The 22,740-nt window shown below is 38.1% G+C and overlaps 1 protein-coding gene across 2 annotated transcripts in view; it reads right to left on the bottom strand.

The window, feature by feature from the left end:
* The window catches only part of NARS2 (asparaginyl-tRNA synthetase 2, mitochondrial), a 130,701-nt gene extending 113,179 nt beyond the window's left edge, over positions 1–17,522 (bottom strand). The window contains exons 1-5 of one of the 2 annotated variants that reach the window (XM_019726379.2): positions 17,024–17,522; positions 14,041–14,150; positions 13,531–13,651; positions 11,074–11,214; positions 5,621–5,701 (exon numbers count right to left, since the gene is read on the bottom strand). In XM_019726379.2, the coding sequence (XP_019581938.2) occupies positions 5,621–5,701; positions 11,074–11,214; positions 13,531–13,651; positions 14,041–14,150; positions 17,024–17,164 (594 nt within the window). In that variant the 5' untranslated portion in view covers positions 17,165–17,522. The remainder of the gene's footprint in view (positions 1–5,620; positions 5,702–11,073; positions 11,215–13,530; positions 13,652–14,040; positions 14,151–17,023) is intronic. The other variant, XM_074335705.1, reaches the window with a different exon arrangement.
* Positions 17,523–22,740: the final 5,218 nt, after the last annotated feature.

Raw genomic sequence — 22,740 nt, 5'->3', positions numbered from 1 at the left:
ATTTCTAGGTATTTAGTTGAAGAAATCCCAAACACTAATTTGGAAAGATATGTGCTCCCGAATATTGACTGCAACATTATTTACAACAGCCAAGATATGGAAGCAACTGAAGTGTCCATCATCAGATGAATGAATAAAAGAATAGTTAGTACAGGTTTCCAGTCAAGATGGGGGAGTAGGTAAATGCTGTGCTTTCCTCCTCTCATGATTACATCAAAACTATAACTAAATTACAGAATAACCATCATTGAGAATCGCCTGATGTCTAGCTGAACCAAAGTCCTATAACTAAGGACATACAGAAAAAGCCACCTCAAGACTGGTAGGAGGGGCACAGACAGGGAATGGGGGCTAGTCCCACACCTGCATGTGACCGTTAAAAATCGGGAGGGATATCTCAGCTGTGGGAGGTCCTTCTGGGAGGAGCGAGGGGTCCCAGCCTCACACCAGGCTCTCCAGGCTAGGTTCCGGGTCAGGAAGAAAAGTCCCCATAATTGCTGGCTGTGAAAACCAGGGGAGCTTGTGGCTGGGTGAGACTGAGGGCAGCTAGAGTTCCAGGTATTCTTCTTAAAGGGCCCACGCAGAGACTTACTCACTCACAGACTCACTCACCCTGAGCTCCAGTGCTGGGACAGCAGCTTGGAAAGCACCAGAAACATACAGGGAAGAGATAAGTTGCCTGGCTGCAGGACGGGGGCTGAGGGGTAGCTTTCTCCCAGAGAGAAGTGCTGACAGAACCCATTGTTTCTTGGTTGAGCCCTCCTCCCTCCCAGCATGTAGCTGCAGGTAGCTACCATATCTGAGTCTCCATCAACCTAGACAATCACCACTCTGATTATTCCCCGAGAGCCAACCCCACCCAACTTTCAAGTACACACAAGATGCTTCCAATGGCTCTTTCATACAAATGGCTCATGCTGCATGCTGTCCTAAAAATCTCTCAAAGATTCACAAAACCCAAACAATCAGCATCTCGCTTCAGTGTATCCCGTACATCTTGCTGAGCAGCCCCAAAGCCAGCACTGGCAGCAGCCAGCCTCGGTTTGCGGCTTGGCTTCTCAAGGCACCTCCAAGCCCAGCGAGGATGACGGCAATCTGTGGACTGCTTCGTGGCTCATGCCACGTGGTCCTGAGAAGGGAACAGGTTTTGGCTAAAATTGGCCTGTGGCAGGGTCCCTCCTACAAGGCTCCAGTGCTGGCACACCCAGTAGCTAGCTTTGGACCAAGCCAGAGCATCGCCCAGTGCCTCCAAAGATGACACACCCAAAGGGCTAATGGGCGGGTACCAGAGCCCTGCTAAAGTTAATCTGGCTCTGTAGGATCAGCCCCTACAAAACAGCTCCTCCACTGTAGTCACAGCCAGTCCTCACAACCAATCTGCCAAGGCTCAATCCCTCCCAGAGACATGCAAACAGCAAATGAGGCTCAACTACCACAGGAGGGCACACACAACTCACACAAGGCACACACATGGAGAACCCAGCTCTGGTGACCAGGGAGACGGCACCACTGAGCCCACAGGACACCGACTACATCAGGTCACTATACTATGACCAGGAGACACAGCAGCCCTACCTAATACATAAAAACAAACACAGGGAAGCAGTCAAAATGAGGAGACAAAGAAACATGTCACAAATTAAAGAAAAAAACAAAAACCCCAGAAAAAGAACTAAACAAAATTGAGATAAGCTATCTACCAGACACAGAGTTTCAAAACACTGCTTACAAGGATGCTCAGTGATCTCAGGGAGAACTTCAACAAAGAGGCAGGGAACATAAAAGTAGAGATAGAAAACATAAAAAAAAAAAAAAAACAGTCAAAAATAAAGAATACAATAACTGAAATGAAGAATACATTACAGTAAATGAGATGAAGCAGAGGACTGATTCAGAATTTAGAAGATAAGGTAAGGTAGCAGAAAACACCCAATCAGAACAGCAAAAAGAAAAAAGAACCCAAAAGAAATGAGAAGAGTTCAAGGGACCTCTGGGATAACACCTGCATCATAGGGGTACCAGAAGGAGAAGCGAGGAAAGAACTGGAAACCTATTTGAAGAAATAATGACAAAATCTTCCATAACCTGATAAAGGAAATGGACATACAAGCCCAGGAAGTACAGAGTCCCAAACAAGATAAACCTGAAGAAGCCCACACCAAGACACATTACAATTAAAATGCCAGAGGTTAAAGACAAAGAAAGAATCTTAAAAGTAGCAAGAGAAAAGCAGTTAGTTACCCACAAGTGAGTTCCCATAAGACTGTCAGCTGATTTCTTAACAGCAACTTTGCAGGCCAGTAGGGATTGGCACAAAATATTCAAAGTGATGAAAAGCAAGGACCTGCAACTAAGATTACTCTACCCAGTAAAGCTGTCATTTACAATCAAAGGACAGATAAAGAACTTCCCAGACAAGACAATACCAAGGGAGTTCATCACCACCAAACCAATATTACAATATTACAAGGAATCTTAGAGGGACTTCCTTAAGACAAACAAACAAACAAACAAACAAACAAATAAATAAATAATAAAGAATATGAATAATAAAATGGCAATAACTACATATCTATCAACAATTACTCTCAATGTAAATGGATTAAATGCTCCAATCAAAAGATAGTGTGGCTGAATACATAAGAAAACAAGACCCTTACAGATGCTGGCTACAAGAGACTCATTCAGATAGAAAGACAGTAAAAAGATGGAAAAATGATATTTCATGAAAATGGAAACAAAACCAAAAAAAAAGCTGGAGTAGGAATACTTACATCAAACAAAACAGACTTTACAACAAAGGCTATAACAAGAATCAAAGAAGGATCCAGTAATCTCACTTCTGGGTATTTATCTGAAGAAACTCAAAACACTACTGAGGGGACGTGTGCAGCCATATGTTTATTGCAGAATTGTTTACAATGGCCAGGATGTGGAGGCAGCCTGGGTGAATCATTCAATGGATGAATGGATAAAGAGGAGGTGATACATATGTACAATGGAATATTGCTCGGCCAGGGGAGGGAATGGGTTCTTGCCATCTGCGGCAGCATGGATGGGCCTGGAGGGTGTTGCGCTGAGTGGCATGTCAGACAGTGAAAGACAGATGCAGTGAAATTTTGCTTATATGTGGAATCTAAAGAACAAAATAAACAAAACAGGAAAACTCAGAACATTTTGATGGTTGCCAGACAGGAGGGGGGTTGGGAATGGGTGAAGGGAAGGGATTAAGAAGTACAAATTAGTTGTTACACAGTAGTCACGGGGATGTAGGGTACAGCATAAGGAATATAGTCAGTAGTATTGTAATAACCATATATGGTGTCAGATGGGTACTAGATTTATCAGGGTGATAGATGGCAAGGGGTTTGGGGAATAGGGTGAATAAGGTGAAGGCGTTAGAAGTACAAATTAATAGTTACAAAACAATCATGGGGATGTAAAGTAAAGCATAGGTAATATAGTCAATAATATGGTAATTGTGTGTAGTGCCAGGTGAGTACTAGATTAGTCAGGGGGATCACTTCTTAAATTATATAAATGTCTAACCACTATGCTATATACCTGAAATTAATATAAAATAATACTGAATGTCAACTGTAATTGAAAAATTTTAAAAGGGGGGGAAATTTGAAGGGGAATAAGGTTCCAGGAATAAAACAAATAAGTCATGGGGATGTAATGTACAGCATACGGAATAAGGTCAATAATATTGTGATCATGTGGTACAGTGTCAGATGGTTGCTGGACTTATCATGGTGATCAGTTCTGTAGGTATATAGATGTTGAATAACTATGGTGTACACCTGAAACTAATATAATATTGCTTGTTAGCTATATTTTAATGAAACTATTTTTTAAAAAAAGACTTGGCATATATATGCAAAAAATATTACTCAGCCACAAAAAAGAATGAAATCTTGCCATTTGCAACAACATGTTTGGACCTAGAGGGTATTATGCTAAGCAAGAAGTAAGTCAGATAGAAAAAGACTAATACCGTATGCTTTTGCTTATATGTGGAAGCTAAAGAACAGAATAAATACACAAAACAGAGAAACTCATAGATACAGAGAACAAATTGATGGTTGTCAGATGGGAAGCGAGGTGGAGATATGGGTGAAAAAAGGGGAAGGGATTAAGAAGACAAATTACCAATTACAAAAACAGTCATGGGGATGTAAAATACAGCACAGGGAATATAGTCAATAATATTTTAATAACTATGTATGGTATCAGATGGGTACTACACTTACTGTGGTGATTGCTTCCTAAGAAATATAAATATGTAATCATTATGTTATATGCCTCAAACTAATATAATATTGTATATCAAGTGTAATTGAAGAAAAAACAGAGAGTCAAAGTGTACAGAATCAGAGAGCAGTTATATACAGGTTTTGTCATTTGATGGAATCAACTAAATGTGTAAAGAAGAATCTTGACTTTTTAGAGATAAAGAAATCAGTGAATAAATGAAAGAAATACAAAAAGCACCACTCATGAACATACATTTTTCTTTGTCCATTATTATACTACTGGCCAATGATTTTAAACAGCCTGGCAAAGTGGTAAATGAAAGGGCTTTCTACTGCCTACAAGTAAGAAATACTGGTAAATTTAAAAATTCCTTCTTCCTGGGCCCCACCCACACTTTCTGGGCCAGGAACCTGCATATTTCACAAACTCCCAGGGAGGTGCTGAGCACCAATGGCCACACTGAGTTCACAGCCCTGACCAATTAGGCCATCTTCCTTTGAACCAATAACCACGATGCTGTATTTAAAAAGAGCACCGTGCTGGGAATTAGGGGGACCTCGTCCACAACCCAGCTCTGATTTGGTTTAATAACCCTGAGAATTTCCAGAAAGCATCAGAGGCCATTTACAATCAAAGGCATACTACAACAGAAATAGAGTCTTTTTAAATCTTAGTTTCATAAGACAACATAAATAGAAAGTCAAAAAAACAAGAATCATCATTCCCCAAATCGATCTGATGTAATCGTCATAACCATGCAATTAAAATGTACTCTGTGCCACTGAAAAAAAAAAAAAAAAAAAAAAAACTCCTGCAAGAAGTCCAGATTGACAATGCCTGGCACATATTAGGAACTCAAAAAAATGATTGCTGAATAGAAGAATTAAAATAAGAACCTTTATGATGTATCCAGAACATAAATCATTTCTTATGAAAACTATATATTTTAAAGACTTTGAAAGAGAAAATATTAACACGTATACTTTTCTATTTTATCTCTTAAAATGTGACTTACATCCAAAAATATTAACTGGGGGTTGAATCTGCACAAAATATATTTTGGAATCTTCATTAGTCTCTTCAAATTTCTCTAGTTCACCAACTCACAGTTATATAGGAAAATCAAATGGAGTACTAAATTAAAAATCCACTTTTAGTCACAATGTAAATAGTATAGCTGGTAGGACAGGAAATCAGAAAAGTTTGAATTTTCTACATATTTTTTTTAAGGATTACTATTGACAAAAGTTCACGTTCTGGTCATGGTCTATGCACACAATTCTTATTAAATTTAAAGCAAACCCTCAGATGGAAAATATTGGAGGGCAATATGTCCCCCAAAGTGGGAAGCACAACTTACCTCAACTTGGAAAAGTTCCCCAGCCCCTTCACAGTCATTGGATGTGATTATGGGAGTGTGAATATGCACAAAGCCACGGTCCTGGAAGAAAAACAAACACCACTTTCTTTCAGTGCATTTGCATAGGAAACAATTCCAAGAACGACACCTTATTACACTATTAAAAGAGCACAAAGAGAATGCCATGGGCAATCCCTCCCTAACCCCCTAAAGAAAACTATTGAAACAGGAAGTTGAGTGTTTTACTATGCACAGAAGTACAAAGAATTTTAAATCAGAAACTGAGTTAGACATTATCTAGTCCAATCTCCTCATTTCAAAGATAAGGAAGTTGAGTTACAGAATGATTTAATGAATGGCCAAAAGTCACACAAGGAATCAGTGGCAGAGCAAGGACTGGAACCCAGGTCTTGCGCGTTTCTCTCTGATGCTATTTCTTCTTCCCACTTTTCTAACAGACTGGTAATGATTGAACACACACTCACTCCCTTACTCCCTCACTCACTCCAGGCTAATGTATAATGATGTTGTCCACATTGCTAAGGGAATACAAAGCGATCCATGTAAAGTTCAGTTATTTTGGAATGAGACCCTCAATTGTAACAACCAACCAAAAAAGGAGAAAAATGAAGGTTGACAAATAGGCACTGGAGAAATAAACAGCAAACGAGGCAGAGATGAGTTTTAGGAAGTCTGTCATTAAGTGGATTGCACAGTGCACTGCACATGGCACAAGCAGTGCACTTCCTTCGCCTCAAAGAAGATTCTGAGCAGCAAATCCATCCATTACTGAGGCACCCAGTTGAAATTCTTCACCTCCAAAGTCTGTGACTATTTCCATTAGTAAACCACAAAAGCTGTAGGATTAGAATAACCCAGCAACTTCAAAGTTATGCTTCTTTCATTTTGACAATGGATGTAGGCAAAAGGTTACATTCAGCATAAATGTTGCAGGGTTGGGGTGCAGGTAGCTAAAGGGACTTATGCTGCAAAGGCAGAATAATATGTGTTAAACGCAAAAAAAAAAAAAAAAATTGGTCTTGAAATCAATACAATAAATTCACATATACACATTTTATCTCTGCTAAATTCTGCCTATCACTGGTGGAATGTAAAATGTCTCAGTATGTTACCAGGGACCTCCCAAATTTGCTCTTTCCTAAAAAGACTGAACTCAAGTATTCTGGCTAAGATACAAAATATCTAGCTAACAACTTGCCTTGTGATGTAGACTGATTAAATATTCAAGTTCTAAATTAGGAGTCTCAGAAAGTATTCAAATATGTACTTAATCCCTGAGCAACATGCCTAGAGGTGCTGCACAGAGCACATTACAGAGAACGAATGAAATATAATCAATAACATTACTGCATAAAATTTTTATCTCTCAGGAGCCAAGAATTATGGACATGAATCATTTATTCCACACAAATGCAGGCAACTATGAGCACGAGTGCAGTAAACAAAGAAAGGAAGTGAAAAATCCAAAGGAAACGAGGGTGGTGAGAGGGAGGGGGAGAGGGAGGAGAAAATTTAACGGCTAAATATAAATGCCAAAGTTAGATCTGGTCAACTGCCACAAGAAACAACACTGCATATTTTATGAAAATAACAGTATGAGGTTGTTGTTGTTGTTTAAAATCACTCAAGCAGTGGGAATTATTCTGAATGCTAAACCTTTCCAAAGGTGTCACTAACTTTTTAAGCTTTAGTGCTGCTGGCAAGGCTTATCATATCAAAGTCCATAACATTACCACCAAAAGCTATGAAGGAGAGTACAAAGGAAGAAAAATAAAGCATTGAGAACAAAGTCCCCAAAAAAGAAAGTGGACAGGGGAGTAGAAAGATAAACACTAACATAAGTAGCAAGGAGGAGGGAAGCGCAGCCTGTGGCTGCCTCCGATGGGTACCAATGTCAGGTATTTATCCTATCCCACAGCAAAGTGGGCTCCTTATTAGAGGTATGAAGGCCAGAGAAGGGACAAGTACACACTTTCATCCAGTTTTTCAGATTCCACCCACTACCTCTAAAAATCTAAATATTTTGATAGCTACACATTCTAGAACCAGATATTTTATAAGGCACTGAGTATCTGAAAATTACAAAATTCACCTACAAGAGCCCACACATATCCCTCAATGGCTCATGGACTATATTTTTCTTTCACACGCATCCAAAATAAGTATCATTATTTAATCAAAATCAACAAAAAAGCAACATGATAGCAATTGCTAGCCACAGGCTCCCCATTGGCAACAAAATGTGACAGCAAGAGAAGACAAAAAAAAAAAAATCCAGAGAAAACAGTCACAGGAACTCAAAGATAGTCTGGGGTCATTCAACACAGGGACAAAGAATACGCCACATTGTGCCACTCAGAAGAGGGAAAACTCTGATACTCAAAGGAAGAACCTTGACTCATCAAGAAAGGGCAAACTCTTTTCTATCAGCTCAATTTAAAAAGCCAGGGAAGTTAAGTATGCAATACATTTTGGGATAACTTCCACTGGAAATTAGAAAAATTGGTGCCTGAAGAGAGAATCCTGTTATTTGAGAAACTCAATTCTAAATAATTCATTCCTTGAGGATTCTAGAGAGCCAAGTTTCAGTACATAGCAAATGTGTCAATTTTATGAGCAAACCAAGTTACACACAAAATATTTTTGAAACTTAAACCAAAAAAATAAGTCTAGATACTTAAAGTATCCTAACTAAAAGGTACTGCTCAAGTTTATTTTTTCTTTGTATTTCTAGATTTGAAATTCATGAAAATTTTAGATTTTAAGTCTTAACATCTTTTAGGGAGCCTAAAGTAACAACTCACAGAAATAGTACCAAATACTAAATAATATATAATGATTATTTAACATATCCTGTGATTTCCTTAAACAATTCAATCATAATTATCATACGCATAACTGGGTAACATTATAGCAGTTATCAGGAAGGTATAGAAGGTATCAGGATTGTATTTTCCATGGCTTTACAATTACAAAGTGAATTTATAGCACTCAAAAGTACCTACTTTATAACTATCACCAACAGTGCAAAGATTTATTTTCAACCACTTAGAATGCTTTTTTTAAATTTTACTTTATTTTGCTTATTTTTTCATTTCAGATTTTTCTAGTTCTCTTCTTTTTCAATTGTTTACAAATTTGCAAAAGCTTCAAGTAATGAAGAAATGCAGTCAGTAAAGCCTCCTTGTCAATAGGTGGCCAATACCACCATCTAGTGTCCAGACATCTGTAAAACTGTTTCAGAATTAAAGGAGGTCCACTTTATCGGCTGCTAAAGCCATATGGGGGGGAAATATTTTTGGATCTGAACAAATTTTCTTTTTGTGTGGTTCAAACACTACTGAAAAGACATATGGACGTTGCATAAGAAAGTTTATGAGAGCATATATAAATGCACCCTTTCAAACTATAATGGGATGACATTGCATAATGTGATTTATTTTCCATTGTTTATTCAAAAGTACAGTATATGCTTTAAAGCCACGATGTTCTTTAGCTGTTTCGCCAGAAGGAGCTGTTCAAAGAGCAAGAACTCTTTTGGTAAGCTATATCAGGGCTGGGCCTGCATGAATTTGGATACAGGGAAGGATATGCTGTTAAAACAATCTCTGCAAATTAGCTGGATCTGGAAACGTGGCACAGAAAGTTCCAAAACCACATGGAATAACACTAAACTTTATCTGCTGGGTCATTCCTCACCTTTGGAGCCCTCCCATCCATATGGGGAGAGGGTCCCTTCACCTCATCAACTTACCAGCTACATTCCACTGTGGCTTTGGGGTGGGGGAGGGGAAATGGCTGAAAAACAAAACTAAGTAGATAAAATGCCTTTAGTCGTTAGATCAATTTAGTTGATCAATGCCAGTAACTCTTTAAAACTTGTGCTTACTATATATAAAATATGTCTACGACCAAGCCATCTTGAGGACCAGATTTACCCTCCTACCTGAAATAATCAACAAATAAAAAACAAAAAAACTCACAGGCAAACTACATGAAAGACTGGTTTCCAAGACACTGAATATCAGACAACAAAGGACAGTAATCCCCAAGAGATGGAAAACAAACATAGTGAAATCCCAGCAGCCCAGCTTACTTCCTTGAGATTTCCCAGGCCACAGCAGGGAGAGGGGAGGATACAAAGTGGAGCCCAGAAAACTCACTAAGTTGAAGAGACAGAGCTGAGAGTCCAAGGATACCAAAGTCATTAGAATTCATAAGACAGAGTACCAGAGAAGAGAAAGCTGCACAGAGAACTCCAGAGTTGTGTAGAGGGTCACCTGGAGTATTAGGTAGAGGAACGATCAGCACATTTGTGTTATGAAACCATCCAAGGCCAAGGAAAGAAATCATCCAAAAAGATTAGAGGAAACGGTGTGTGGTGTTCACATGTGGCTGCAAAGGGTGCCTATTTCCACAAGCCAGACTGGAAAAACTCATAATTCCCAGTGCACTAGGTAGAGTACTCAGGAAGGCTTTACCTCAACAATGAGAAATAATTAGTCCTAGACTGAGCACTTCTCCAGACCTGCTTAAAAGGAAAATCCAAGGGATCAACAGTTTCAAATAGCTTAACTGCATACCAGAACAAAGCTTAAGAAGCTTTATAAATATCCAGCCCCCAATAAGGTAAAAATTCACAATATCTGGCATCTAATCAAAGATTAGCAGGTATGCAAAGTGGCAGGAAAATATGACCCGTAATGAGGAGATTAATCAATCAATCAAAACTAGCTCATAACTGACAGACATGTTAGAATTAGAAGGAAAGGACATAAAAACAGTATTTTTACTACATTGTATATGTTCAAAACTGTATTGTATGTGTTCAGAAAATTAACTGTAGAAAATGGAAGATATTTTTAAAAAGAGAGGGCACCAAATCAAACATCTAGATATTATATGAACCTACAATATGTGAGATGAAAAATGCACTGAATAGGAATAACAACAAATTAGGCGTTGTAGAAGAAAAGATAAGTAAGCTTGAAGACATAGCAACAGAAACTATACAAAAGAAACACGGAGAGCAAAAAATAATTTTAAAAAAGAAAAGAACATCAGTGAGCTATGGAGATATCATCAAGTGGCCTAATACCTGGGTAGTTGAAGTTGCAAAGGAAGGAGGAAACATAAAAAATATTTGAAGAAGACAAAGCTGAAAGAGTTGATGAAAATTAAAAAGAATAGATCCACGCCACTCAACAAACTCCAAACATGAGAAACATAAAGAAAACTGTACCAAGGCACATCAAAATCAAATTGCTCAAAATCACTGATATAGAGAAAATTTTAAATCAACCAAAGGAAAAAAGTACCACTCAAGTAAAGGGTGCTTGGAATAAATAACTAACAGAACTTTCAGGATAATACTCCAGTGTTACAATTATTCAACTTCTTCACAAGACAAAACAATGAGAAGCGCACCTTACCTTAAAGAAAGAATGAATAGCAGCTGTGGCTTCACTGCGAACCCTCAGTATAGAACCCAGAACATTAGTCCTACACCTCAGGTGAGGATATTGTCTCAGATACTCCAGAGGATGCCTCTCTTTATATTTAAAAGGGAAAGTCTGCCAATAAATGGAAAGAAAAAAAAATTAGAAACTAAAAAGATTAAGTTTCCAGGGCATTTAAAAAATAATAGTGCTTTACAACAAAACCAAGGTGCTTTCCTTTATTTCTTAATGTAACTGAATATAGTTCACATTAATTCCAACAAGTTAGTAGAATGGTGGTGGGCTGGAATCAGAGAGATGTGGATTTGAATTCTGCTCTACTACTTACAGCTGTGGGTAACTACATTTACTATCACCAAGGCTAATCTATTATTTATCACATTTCTATCCATTAGCTATCAATCACTACTTACAAATAGAGAGATTAGGATATAATTATGCAAAACAGTCCACTTTTTGGCCGACAGGAGTTCAGAATATTACAGACATTAGTTTTCTACAGCTGTATATACACAGCTGCTGTTCAGTTTTAAAATCACCCAAATGTCTTGAGAGTCCACAATTATTCATAATCAACTGATACTGTTTATCACTGTTTATCAACATGTACTGCTATCTAAGAACATAAGGGAGGGTCAACAGCTTTCTACACTAGTATATATTTACGAAACTTTTAAAGGAAATCATGACTTTACTTAGAAGTATTTCCACCTTACCCTCACTCATGTTATAAGGTTAAAAAGATAAAAACAAATTTTCAGACCAAAACCAAAGTTTCAATATAAAATAAAGAAAGAAAGAAACTAAGTAAAAGAGCTACACTGGCAGCCTATTTCTTTTAGTCTTGTCTATTCCTTTCAAGGCCTTGTGCACATACCAATTTAAGTCATATACAAATAAGCACCACACTTACTAAAGTGAAAATATGACCACATAAATAGGAATCTGGGGACTGTTAGGAGTTCAGAATTCCCTAATGTCTGAATAGTTAAAAATGACACTGAAATGAAGGAAAAGAGGTGAAGGCATCAACACCTACAGAAGCCAAGGGAGAACCATTTAAAAGGAGTAAAACACATGGCAAATTCTTAATCCTCTATCCCTCTAAAAAAACAAAAACAAAAATGGTTACCATCTCCATTCCTCTCTGAGTTCCAAATTATTTTCAGTCTATTTTTAGAACCTAATTCTTTAAAAAAAAAAATTTTTATACTAGTTTCAGGTGTACAAAACAACATGATTAGACATTTACACCCTCACAAAGAGATAACCCCCCCATTTACTACCCCTTTGACAGCGTATAATATATAGCTGTTATAATATGCTGTACTTTACATCCTGTGACCATAAATATATATATATTTAATTATAGTTGACATTCAATATTATTCTACTTCAGCTTCAGAATCTGATTGATTTTACAGGTCAGTTAGAATTTCTTAGAAAATTACTCAGAATGACATATTTAAAAAATTGCCCATTTTACTTCCTACATTTAACTTCTTCCAGTTATCCAAAAGAACTAAAAATGAATTAAAAGGATGCAATTTCCCTATATTTCCTCATTTTTTGTTCATTAAATATTTGAAGACAAGTATTGCAAAACCACAGGGGAATCAAATGGCTCGTACATCAGTTTCAGCTGTGCCGCTGATCAGCACTATAAACTTGGGAAAGTTATTTCACCTGGCTGGGCCTCATTTTCTCCAATTTAAGAAATTAGATCGATAATCTCTGATTTTATTCCCTCTAACCTCTTTATCAGACTACAAATAAAACGCTACACAGAAGAATCTTGCAAAAACATGTACAAACATGTCTTAATGTAGAATTTCTTTGTTCAGCCCAAGCATTATAACACTATAGTGCTGTCCAATAGAATTTTCTATGATAAGTGGAAATGTTCTGTATCTATGCTATTCAGTATGGTAGCCACTATATGTAACCACTGAGCACCTGAAATGTGGCTAATGCCCCTGAGAAATGGGTTTTTAAACTTAATTTTAATTGATTTAATATTACACATGTAGCCACAGATGACTAGTGGCTACTATATTGGACAATACAATTCTAGATCATGCAAAAAGTCACTTCTAGACAGAGCTTTCCTAAGAATGTGGACTGCCTGGTTCACCTCTGGATTTACAACCGATGGGGCATGCTTGTAAAAGTGGTAAGTTTCAAGCATAACATGAACCACAGAGATGTACAGATTAATACTTAGCTCTCACTCATAAGACTCAGCCATCTGCACAAATACTTTTTGCTACTCTCTACATTCCTTAGACTCTACAGCCTGTTTCAATTATCTGGGAAGTCATAATCAAAACATGTTCTAAGCGTCATCTTCCCAGTAATAACTTTTAAAACTGATTGCTAATGTTTTAAATTAAGCCTAAACAGCCTCCATAACAGGGTCAGAAAACATACCTTGGCATTACAATTTCCAACAACTTCAATTTTTTCTGCCTTCAGTTCCACATTTTGTCTTTTGGATGGACTTTTTATCAGCTGCCCTTGAACTTCCACAGAACTCCCAAAAGCCAGTTCTCTAATAGTAATAAAAAACAGGCATAAACAAGATAACGTTATATGCAATCCTCATTTTAATAGAAATCTTGCTACCAGAACATTAAACTATTTAACGATAAAAGTTTTTACCCTTAATTGGGTTAAAAGCTGCAGGTAATTAAGAGAAACTGAAGCAAAGGCTAGGTGGGGAATACTGTCGCACGAAAATGTTAGACAGGAGAAAAGGTCTGAACTTGGAGGATCTTGAGTATTTGGACTTGAGCCTGAAAGCTATGAAACGCAGGTTTGTTTAGAAAAATCACTCAGGGGGCAACTGGATTAGTGAACACTGGATTAGGGGAATGGGGAGCAGAAGAGATGGGAGAAAAAAAACATAATCAAAGGACCCTTTTTTTCCCCCCAACTCACCTACTGTCAAAGCTTGAATCTGCTACAACCTGAAGGTTTTCCAAAGATGACCCATCATTTACATGCAGGAACAAGACTTCCTTCTGGGATCGGACTGAACGAATCCATCCCTAATAAAGAGAAACATTTCTAAATGTGAGTTTAAAACACAAACATTTTACATTTTTGTTACACATACAGCTAGAAGACTAAATGAAAATAGGAAAAAAAATGTCCTCATAATCCTGCCTTAACAAATCAATTGCTTTTAGTTCACTCATACTCATATGCATGTATAATTTTACATGGTTTTTATCACAGTGAGATATAGCTTTGGCATTCCACCTTATGTTTTAATTTGTTAATAAAGCTCATCATCCTGAATAGATGTCTGACATTCCATTAGGTTGATGAGCCTAATTCACATAACCAATCCCCCCAATATTGGCTATTCCAGGTATTTTCTCCCGCCCCTGCACCAACACCCACCCTAGCCCCCTCGGGCCATTACAAATAAAAGGGCACATATCTTGGGTCTCTTTCTCCTTTTATATCAAAGTCCCAGAGGGAGATTATGTAGTTATAGACTAGAAACATCTTCATGGATTTTTTCCCTTTTACAACGTAAAGAGTTCTCAAGAAACTTCTCATTATGAATATATACTAAATAGTACATAAACTTTCAAAGGCATTCTGAACTTAAACAACAAGTAGGTGTGAGTACAAATGAGCTGTCTTCAGTAGACTAGTGACATTAAAAATAGCTCTTTCACAGATCACATCTAATTGAAATTTAATTAGCATATAAATTAAGAGAATATTCCTCTAGCAGACACTGAACAACTGTAAAATAATTGACGGTGTTTGATTAACCACCAAACATGCTTGGGAAAAGAAAAATGATCCTTCTCAGAAAAACTATATAGTCATGCGCCACTTAACAACAGGGATACATTCTGAGAAATGCATCGTTAGGCGATGCCCTTGTTCGAACACTACAAAGTGCTTTTACACAAGCCGACTACACACCTAGGCTTTGTGGTATAGCCTGTTGCTCATAGGCTACAAGCCTGTACAGCATATTATTGTACAAAATAACATCAGAATAAATCAAACACAAGAGAAAATGAGGCAATCAAGAGATGCGTAAACACAGGATGTATGAGGCTGCTGCCGGTGTAGCATTGCCTACAGTTCCACAGCACTTTTTTTGTAATGAATAGACTCTAAAGTAATGGTAAAAGTATCATAAATACATAAGCTACTGACATAGTCGTTTATCATCCTTATCAAGTATTATGTACTGTACATAATTATAGGGCTATACTTTTATACAACTGACGGCACAGGTTTGTTTACACCAGCGTCACCACAAACACCTGAGTAAAGTGTTGTACTATCACGTGACATTACCACAGCTCCCGTGTCACTAGGTGATGGGAAGTTTTCAGCTCCATTATATTCTTATGGGACGTCTTTTATGCCATTCTGTCACTGACCCAAACATCATGTGGCACATGACTGTCCTGACCCTTACTTTCTTTGTGTCCCCCCATACCCTATAGACAAGTCTTCCTTGACCTCCTCAGGCAGTTAAGGACTTCCCTCTGTTTTCTCCAAGTTCTTTATTTATACCACTAATACTTGTCATATTGCTGTCATTACTTGTCTTAGCCATTAGACCAGGGCTGTCCAACAAAAATGTGAGCCACATAAATAATTTAACACTTTTTAGTGGTCACATTAAAAAAAAAAAAACAGGTGAAATGAATTTTAGTATTTTATTTAACCCATTAGGCCCATATTATCAACATGTAATCAACATAAAAAAGAGGTATTTTGCTTTTTTGTTGTTGTTGTTCTTCAAAATTGGTGTGTATTTTATTTACAGCACCTCTCAATTCGGACTAGCCACATTTCAAGTGCTCATTGCCACTATTGGCAGGTAGTTACTGTATTAGACTGCACGGCATTAAAATGAAAGCCTCTAACCTAGGAGTAGGTTGTTCTTTTCATCTTTAAATCCTCTCTAGACTAGCACACAGAAGGTATCATTAACGTATGTCGAATTAATAGATGAATTCAAGAAAAAGCTTTGATTTGGATCATGGAAAGAATATGAAACCCAAAGAAATGCAGAGGCGTAATTGGTCGTATTTCTAAAAATCAAGGATATGTGAGGACAACAAAAACAATTGCATCAGTGTATTTCAGGAACCTAGTAAGAAACACAGCACCCAGCTTGGCCCGCTCCTTAAGAGGAAATCTTCTATGCAGAGTCGCTGCAAATATTAGCAAACACAGCAGCAAACACTTACTGGCTGTAGACCACTGTTCTAAATGTCTTATACCAATTATCCTATTATCCCTTAATTTTCAATTAAAGGACTATTATTATCTTCACTTTATAAGAGAGTACATAAGTGACATGCCCATAATTAAATTGCAGAGATTTAATCCTGGGCATCTTGACTCCAGAGCTTTCAAGCTGCTACACTCCAATCTTTCTCCTAATTTATTAAACATAAATTATATGCGAAGCCCCATATTAGGCACTGAGGTGGCTACAAGTTGAAGGAAAGGTATGGTTTAGTTGAGCAAATATTTACTGTTAGCCATGTGTGTGAATACCAAGACAAGCCAGGCATGCTTTCTGCTCTCAAAGAGGTAACTCAAAACCGCCACCATATACCTGTGGCTATTCATTGAGCGCTAAAGGAAAAGGGGCTCTTTCTTTTATTTTGCTGTACGATTAACAAGTTTACAGGTAATGCCCTGTACTGTGCAAGGAAAGTCCCAGCGCTTTATAGGCATCGCAACAGTTTTGCGAAAGGTAATGGTAGTCAATGAAAGGAGGCAAGTGTGAACGCACACGATTGCCTACGTTTTCTAACGTTTCCCTGCCTGTCGTTCTGACTTGACAGCACAAGACAAGCTTAGACGTGGATGTGCCATGTAAGTTACTAAAAAGAAAAAAAAACCCAGCCCCTTCCCATACACCAACCTGAACCTTAACGCGCTCCCCATTCGTGTTCTGGGACCCGAGAGCGTCCCGCACGCTCAGTTTGGTTGACGGCTTGTGTCTCGGGGAGGGAGCGGAGGAACAGGAGCGCAGGGCTCGGAGCAGGCCCCGGGCCGCGAACATGGCGCGGCTGCCCCAGGCCCCCCTCCGGACCAGCCCTGATCCCAGCGGGTTCGGACCCTGCCTGCGGGGACCCTCCCCTCTCAGCTGCTCCCCAGTTCCGGGCTGCAGCCCTGTCCTCAAACGCGCCACAGCCCCCTGGGTGCTCCCTTCCCCTTCAGAAGCTCCAACTCTGTTCCCAAAAAACCTTTCCTCCGCTTCCCTCTCCCCGAAGGGGCGGAACGGAGACAACACATAAAGCGGCCTAAACCGAGAGGAAACCACGTGCCGCTGGCGGCCAGGACGCCCCACGATCCCGCGTAGTTTCCAAATCTACGCCTTGACCCCGAGTTAAAATGCGAGGTGCTGCCGCCACTACGTCACCACGCCAACGCTAACGTCCTCACGCTACGAAGAGGCTAAGAAAGAGCATGCGTACTTGCGACTCCAGTTTAAAGAGGCGGCGGGGCGGAGGAAGGGGCGGGATCAGGAGCTAAAGTGGGGCGGAGCTAAGGCATTCCGGAAGTAGCTGAAGGAGCTACGGAGCACGCTGGGGGAGGGGTGCGAAAACTTTAAATTCTAAAGCTTCCACGTGATGCTGAGGAACCCTGAGAGGACAGGTGTGACTGATGAAGAGGGAAGGCGTCCAAAAGTAGTCTTAGTTGTTGAGAGGATTTGCCTGAGGATATCAGTCATTCCTGAGTTCTGAGTACAGAAAAAGGTGTAGCCCCTGCTCAAGTCAAATTTGTGTGGTATCAGACATTTAAACAGACAATGGCGTAAACGGGTAATCAGTTCGCTGGTAAAGCCTCAGCGTGGGATGCCAGAGATGACTGGAGAAGGTAGCTCTCTCACAAGTAAGAGTAACTAAAGAGACCTTGAACATGGGAATCAGAGAAGGCACGATAGTGTCAAGAGGTTGGAGAGGACAGGGGGGATGTCCGTCATTGCCTGCCAGAATCTTCAAGTCTTTTTTCCAACACAGCTATCTGCATTTGTTTCACCTGGAAACATTGATCCTTTTATATACTGTATTACGCTACCTTTTAAATGTATACAGAAACATAATTTATCCCCTGTAACTCAGTAACAATCATCAAAAGGCTTCTGATTAAAAGATAGAAGAAGTAAGGGCTAGTTACTTAAAGTTGCCACTATTATTATGACCATTTTACAGGTGAGGGAACTTAGGTGCAGAAAAGTTAAATGACTTGCTCAAGGATATACATCCTATAAGTGTGAGATTTAACCCCCAAATCCTGGCTTCATGCACTAAACTATTATGTTATATATACCATGTCTCAAGGTGGGAAATAAAATCTTGGTCCCTGCAATCAAGGAACTCATGGTCTAGAGATGGAGACTGGCAAGAAAACAGGTCATTGCAACATAAACCCATAACTATACACAAATGGACGCATGTGGAGTGGTAGTCTAAAGAAGGAAATAATTGAGTTATTGAGGAGGATCAGAATTTTGCCAGGTTGCGATGTAAGAAAGGGTATTTCCTGCCATCAGCTGAGCAGGAAAGGTTTCCAGGACAGCAAACAGCATGGAAGAATTGTAAAATTGTTCTCAAGACAGAGTAGAAAATATTTCCCATGAAAATACCATAGTTCTTGGGCGCTTCTTAAACCTTAAGAAATAGAGAATCTTCCAGCCAAATGCCTTCAGAATTATGTAGCTATGGGTCTTAAAAACAAATAAAAATAAATAAATAAATAAATAAATAAATAAATAAGCCTTCAGTGTATTGGTTACAAAATCTGGGGACCAAGACAATCTGGGGTACACAGCAATGACATGTTTCCCATTTTAAATCTCTTTGAATATGCCTACTTTGTCCAAGGCACAAAAAGTAGTGACCCGTTGGCTCACTTCCTACCTATGGCATTTTGTCTATAGCTAATCATATTATTTTATTTTCAATATTGGAATCACACTTCCCCTTTTAGATTTATCCCCTTTCAGACAGGAGCCAGAGTGGTCTTTCCAAAATGAATATATTACCATGTCAATAATAATGATGGCTAGTGCTATAGAATGCCTATATGCCGGGAATTCTTCACATATTCATTCATTTCATCCTCACAATAGCTTTCTGAAGTAGGGTTAGAGTCATCATCTCCAGTTTCCAAAGGAGAAACTGAAGCTCAGAGGTTTCAAGCTGGTACCATTACACCGGCAGTCTGACACCAGAATCCATTTTCTTACCCACTCGTTACCGCAGTGATTAAACATCCCTCTGGTTGCTCCCCCTACAACTTAAAGAGGATTTCCCTTCTTTAGTATTCCTAGCAGGCTTTCCATGATCCAGGAAGTTCCCTTAAGTGTCTTGGAGTGAGGAACAGAAGTGAAATGTCCTTATTGTTGACTTTGGGTACTATAAGGCTTATAAGAGTTCTCAGAGCTCCATACCTTTAGTGACAACTAATAGAGTCAGACTGTCTAATTTTTACCAATGCTGGGTAAGAGAATATCTCAGTGTTTTTAGAGGGTCTATGTTTTTGATTCTTTTTTTCCCCCCAAAAGTCATTTCACCCATAACCCCCATCATTTTCAATTACATAGTGGAAAAGAGCTCTAGTCTGCAATCAGAAGGCCTGGTTCAAATCTCATCTGCACAACTCATTAGCTGTGGAATCTTCGGGAAGTCACTTAAATGCTAGACTTCCATCACAGTGCTGTCAACAGTATTAACTGAAGCGTTTTGTGAATTTTGGGATAGAGAAATGCGTATTATATCTGACCGAATACTCTCCATCATTGATGAGTTTTGTTTTAGAATAAGGAAGTCCCTTCAATTTCATCAGCAAACTCTCTCTAGATACCAAAGTAGCAGGCTCAAAATTAATTCTATCTGTTTTTGTACAATTTCTTCATTGTGCAGAGCTTATTAAATGCAAATTCCCAGGTTTCTTGCCTGAATATTCTGACTGGCTTTGCTCCATAGCTGGATCTCATCCTTTCCCTGGTTTCTTCCTTTTGCATTCAGGAGGTCCTTACTTTGAGACTTGCACATCTTTTTTTTATACAATATGTTACTATTATTATATTATTAAACTTCCAACGTATCTTCAAGGAAACTATAACAAAAACAAATCTACAGTCCAAGCTGCCTTCCTGGTTTAGAGGGAGGGAGGCATTCGTGGGCAGTGGGTAGACCATGACCTCAGGAGAGTGGAAGGAGCCCTATTGCTGGAGCACCATGCAGGCTGCACTCAGCATGCTGGGATTCACACACTATGCATACAGAACTTGTATATCTGCAGGATGCATTCTGAGAAATAAGACCAAAAAAAATTAGCTGTGGAATCTTCGGGAAGATGTTATTTTGTGCCTACTCACTTTCCTCACCCCCATTTTGAGATATTGATCTTGCCCACGGTGGTTTCACTAAACATAATACTTTCTATGTGTTTGGCAAAGACCTTCTAGAAAGTTTAGAAAATAGATTTCTGTAATGTTCTCTGACCTCATTGTAGATTAAAGAAAATACCCCCAGTAGTGCCTAAACTTTTTTGTTTTGTTTTGTTTTTAATTTTTTTATTACCCTTTAAAATTTAAATTTAGCAGAGATTGGACACAGCCTGCTACTAGAGGGATTGCTACGTATTTTGATTTTGTACAATTACTTCTGAAGTTTGATACTTGTTAATTGGCTGGCTCATTGGTAAACGTTTGCATTTCCTAAAATGGGGTTGAAAGTAAATTGTAATATCCTTTGCAAATAAGTTAATGTGTAAATCACACCAATTTTTATGCTTTATTTGTGGTAAATTGGCACAAGTAATTGCCTGGGTTTCACTGCTAAGGATAAAAGGAGGTTTAAATAATGCTTTTGTTATGATGAAAACAACAGGAAAATGCATAAAATATAAATGTCCAGTTAATGAATATTTATAAAATGAATAACTGTGTAACCACCATCCAGGTCAAGAAAAAGCACGTTGCCATCCCCTTCTTCTTTGCAATCATAACCTTCCCACTCTCCTCACCTTGGTAATCTTTTCCTTGTTTTTCTTTATTGTTTTATACCACCTCACTACATAGTCCAGACATTATAATTTAGTTCTACCTGTCTCTGAACTTTGTGCAAATAGAATCATATAGTATGTTATTTTTGTGTATGATTTCTTTTGCTCATTATTTTTGTGAGAATAAACTGTCATTGCCTGTAGCCATAGTTGGTTCATTTTCATTGCCGTATGATATCCCATTTTATGACTCCAACCCAATTTATTTATCCACTCTGTTGATTGAATTTTGGATTGTTTCCAGTTTGGGGTTACTATGAGTAACACTGCTATGAATATTTTTGTACATAGCTCATTGTATATTTGTATGCATTTAAGCTGGAAATAACAGCTAGGAGTAAAATTGCCATATCATAAGATATAAAAACTGCAGCTTTAGTAAATAGGACCAAATTTTTTCCAAAGTATCATCATCCATGTATGAAAGTTCCTGCTGCGTCACATTCTTGCCAACACCTGGTCTCATCAGACTTAAATTTAGCCATATTGGTGGAAATGTAGCAGTATCTTATTGCAGTTTTAATTTGCATTTCCCTGATTGTTATTCCTGAGCATCTTTCAATGTTTATTTTTGTTTTTGGTGAATTGACTAAGTCTTTAGCTCACTTTTCTACTGAGTAGTGTTTTCTTCTAATTGATTTTCTTATTAATCTATACAAGTTCTTATGTGTATCTTTTGGATATGAACTTTTCTAGATATGATTTATATGCATTGCAAACATCTTCACCCATTCTGTAGGTTGCTTTTACAAAGGGGTATGGCGAGAAAATAGCTGAATAATAGCAAATCTTGACATTATTTGATCCTTTGCTTTAGAAATAGTGTTCAGTTCTTAAGACACTCAAAATTACCCTTTTGATTTTTTTTTTTTTTTGGCGATGTAAGACCAGCATTTTTTTTGTCATTTCTCTTGTCATTATTCTTTAAAAATGGACTTTTTTTTTCTATTTAAATCTTTCTTAGTTTCAGTTGCATGGGTAATGGCCTTCTGCACAATTTCTGTGATCTTCAGGGAATAATCTTAGAGCTTGTAATTTCACTGTACATTGTTTGAAGCTGATTCTGTCTGATTACATATATTTTTGTGTATAATTAACCTCTAAAATTTCACACCAGAAAACAAGATAACTCAGAAAAATCACATATAGCAGGCAATAAAATCTGAGCCAATCCTCGTGTATTCATAGTTTTCTTTGCATCACATAGAACTTCAAAGATTGAGTTTAGCTTTTCAAAACTTCTTTCATGCATACACAGCTTCATAATGAGCACTCCATCTTGTATGGGAAAGTCTTTTTACAGCCTATACCTATGTTTTGCAGCATTTTCCATTGATGAAATGAGTCTGAAAAGAATGGACAACTTTTCCCCCAAAGTTTCCAAAAATGTTACACATAAAGAAATAACACTTCCAAAATAGTAAAACTCCAGAAATGTTCAGATATACTTTTCAGGGTGGAATACTTTATCGTGCAAATAAAAAGCAGATTGGCTTTTGATTAGTTCTATCATTGTTTTAAGAATTTGTACAGTTGTGCACCCCCTGTTGCCTGTACCTTGGG

The sequence above is a fragment of the Rhinolophus sinicus genome, linkage group LG06, assembly GCF_036562045.2.
Source record: "Rhinolophus sinicus isolate RSC01 linkage group LG06, ASM3656204v1, whole genome shotgun sequence".
In the NCBI taxonomy this organism is placed as follows: Eukaryota; Metazoa; Chordata; class Mammalia; order Chiroptera; family Rhinolophidae; genus Rhinolophus; species Rhinolophus sinicus.
This window is presented reverse-complemented; position numbering and strand designations above follow the sequence as displayed.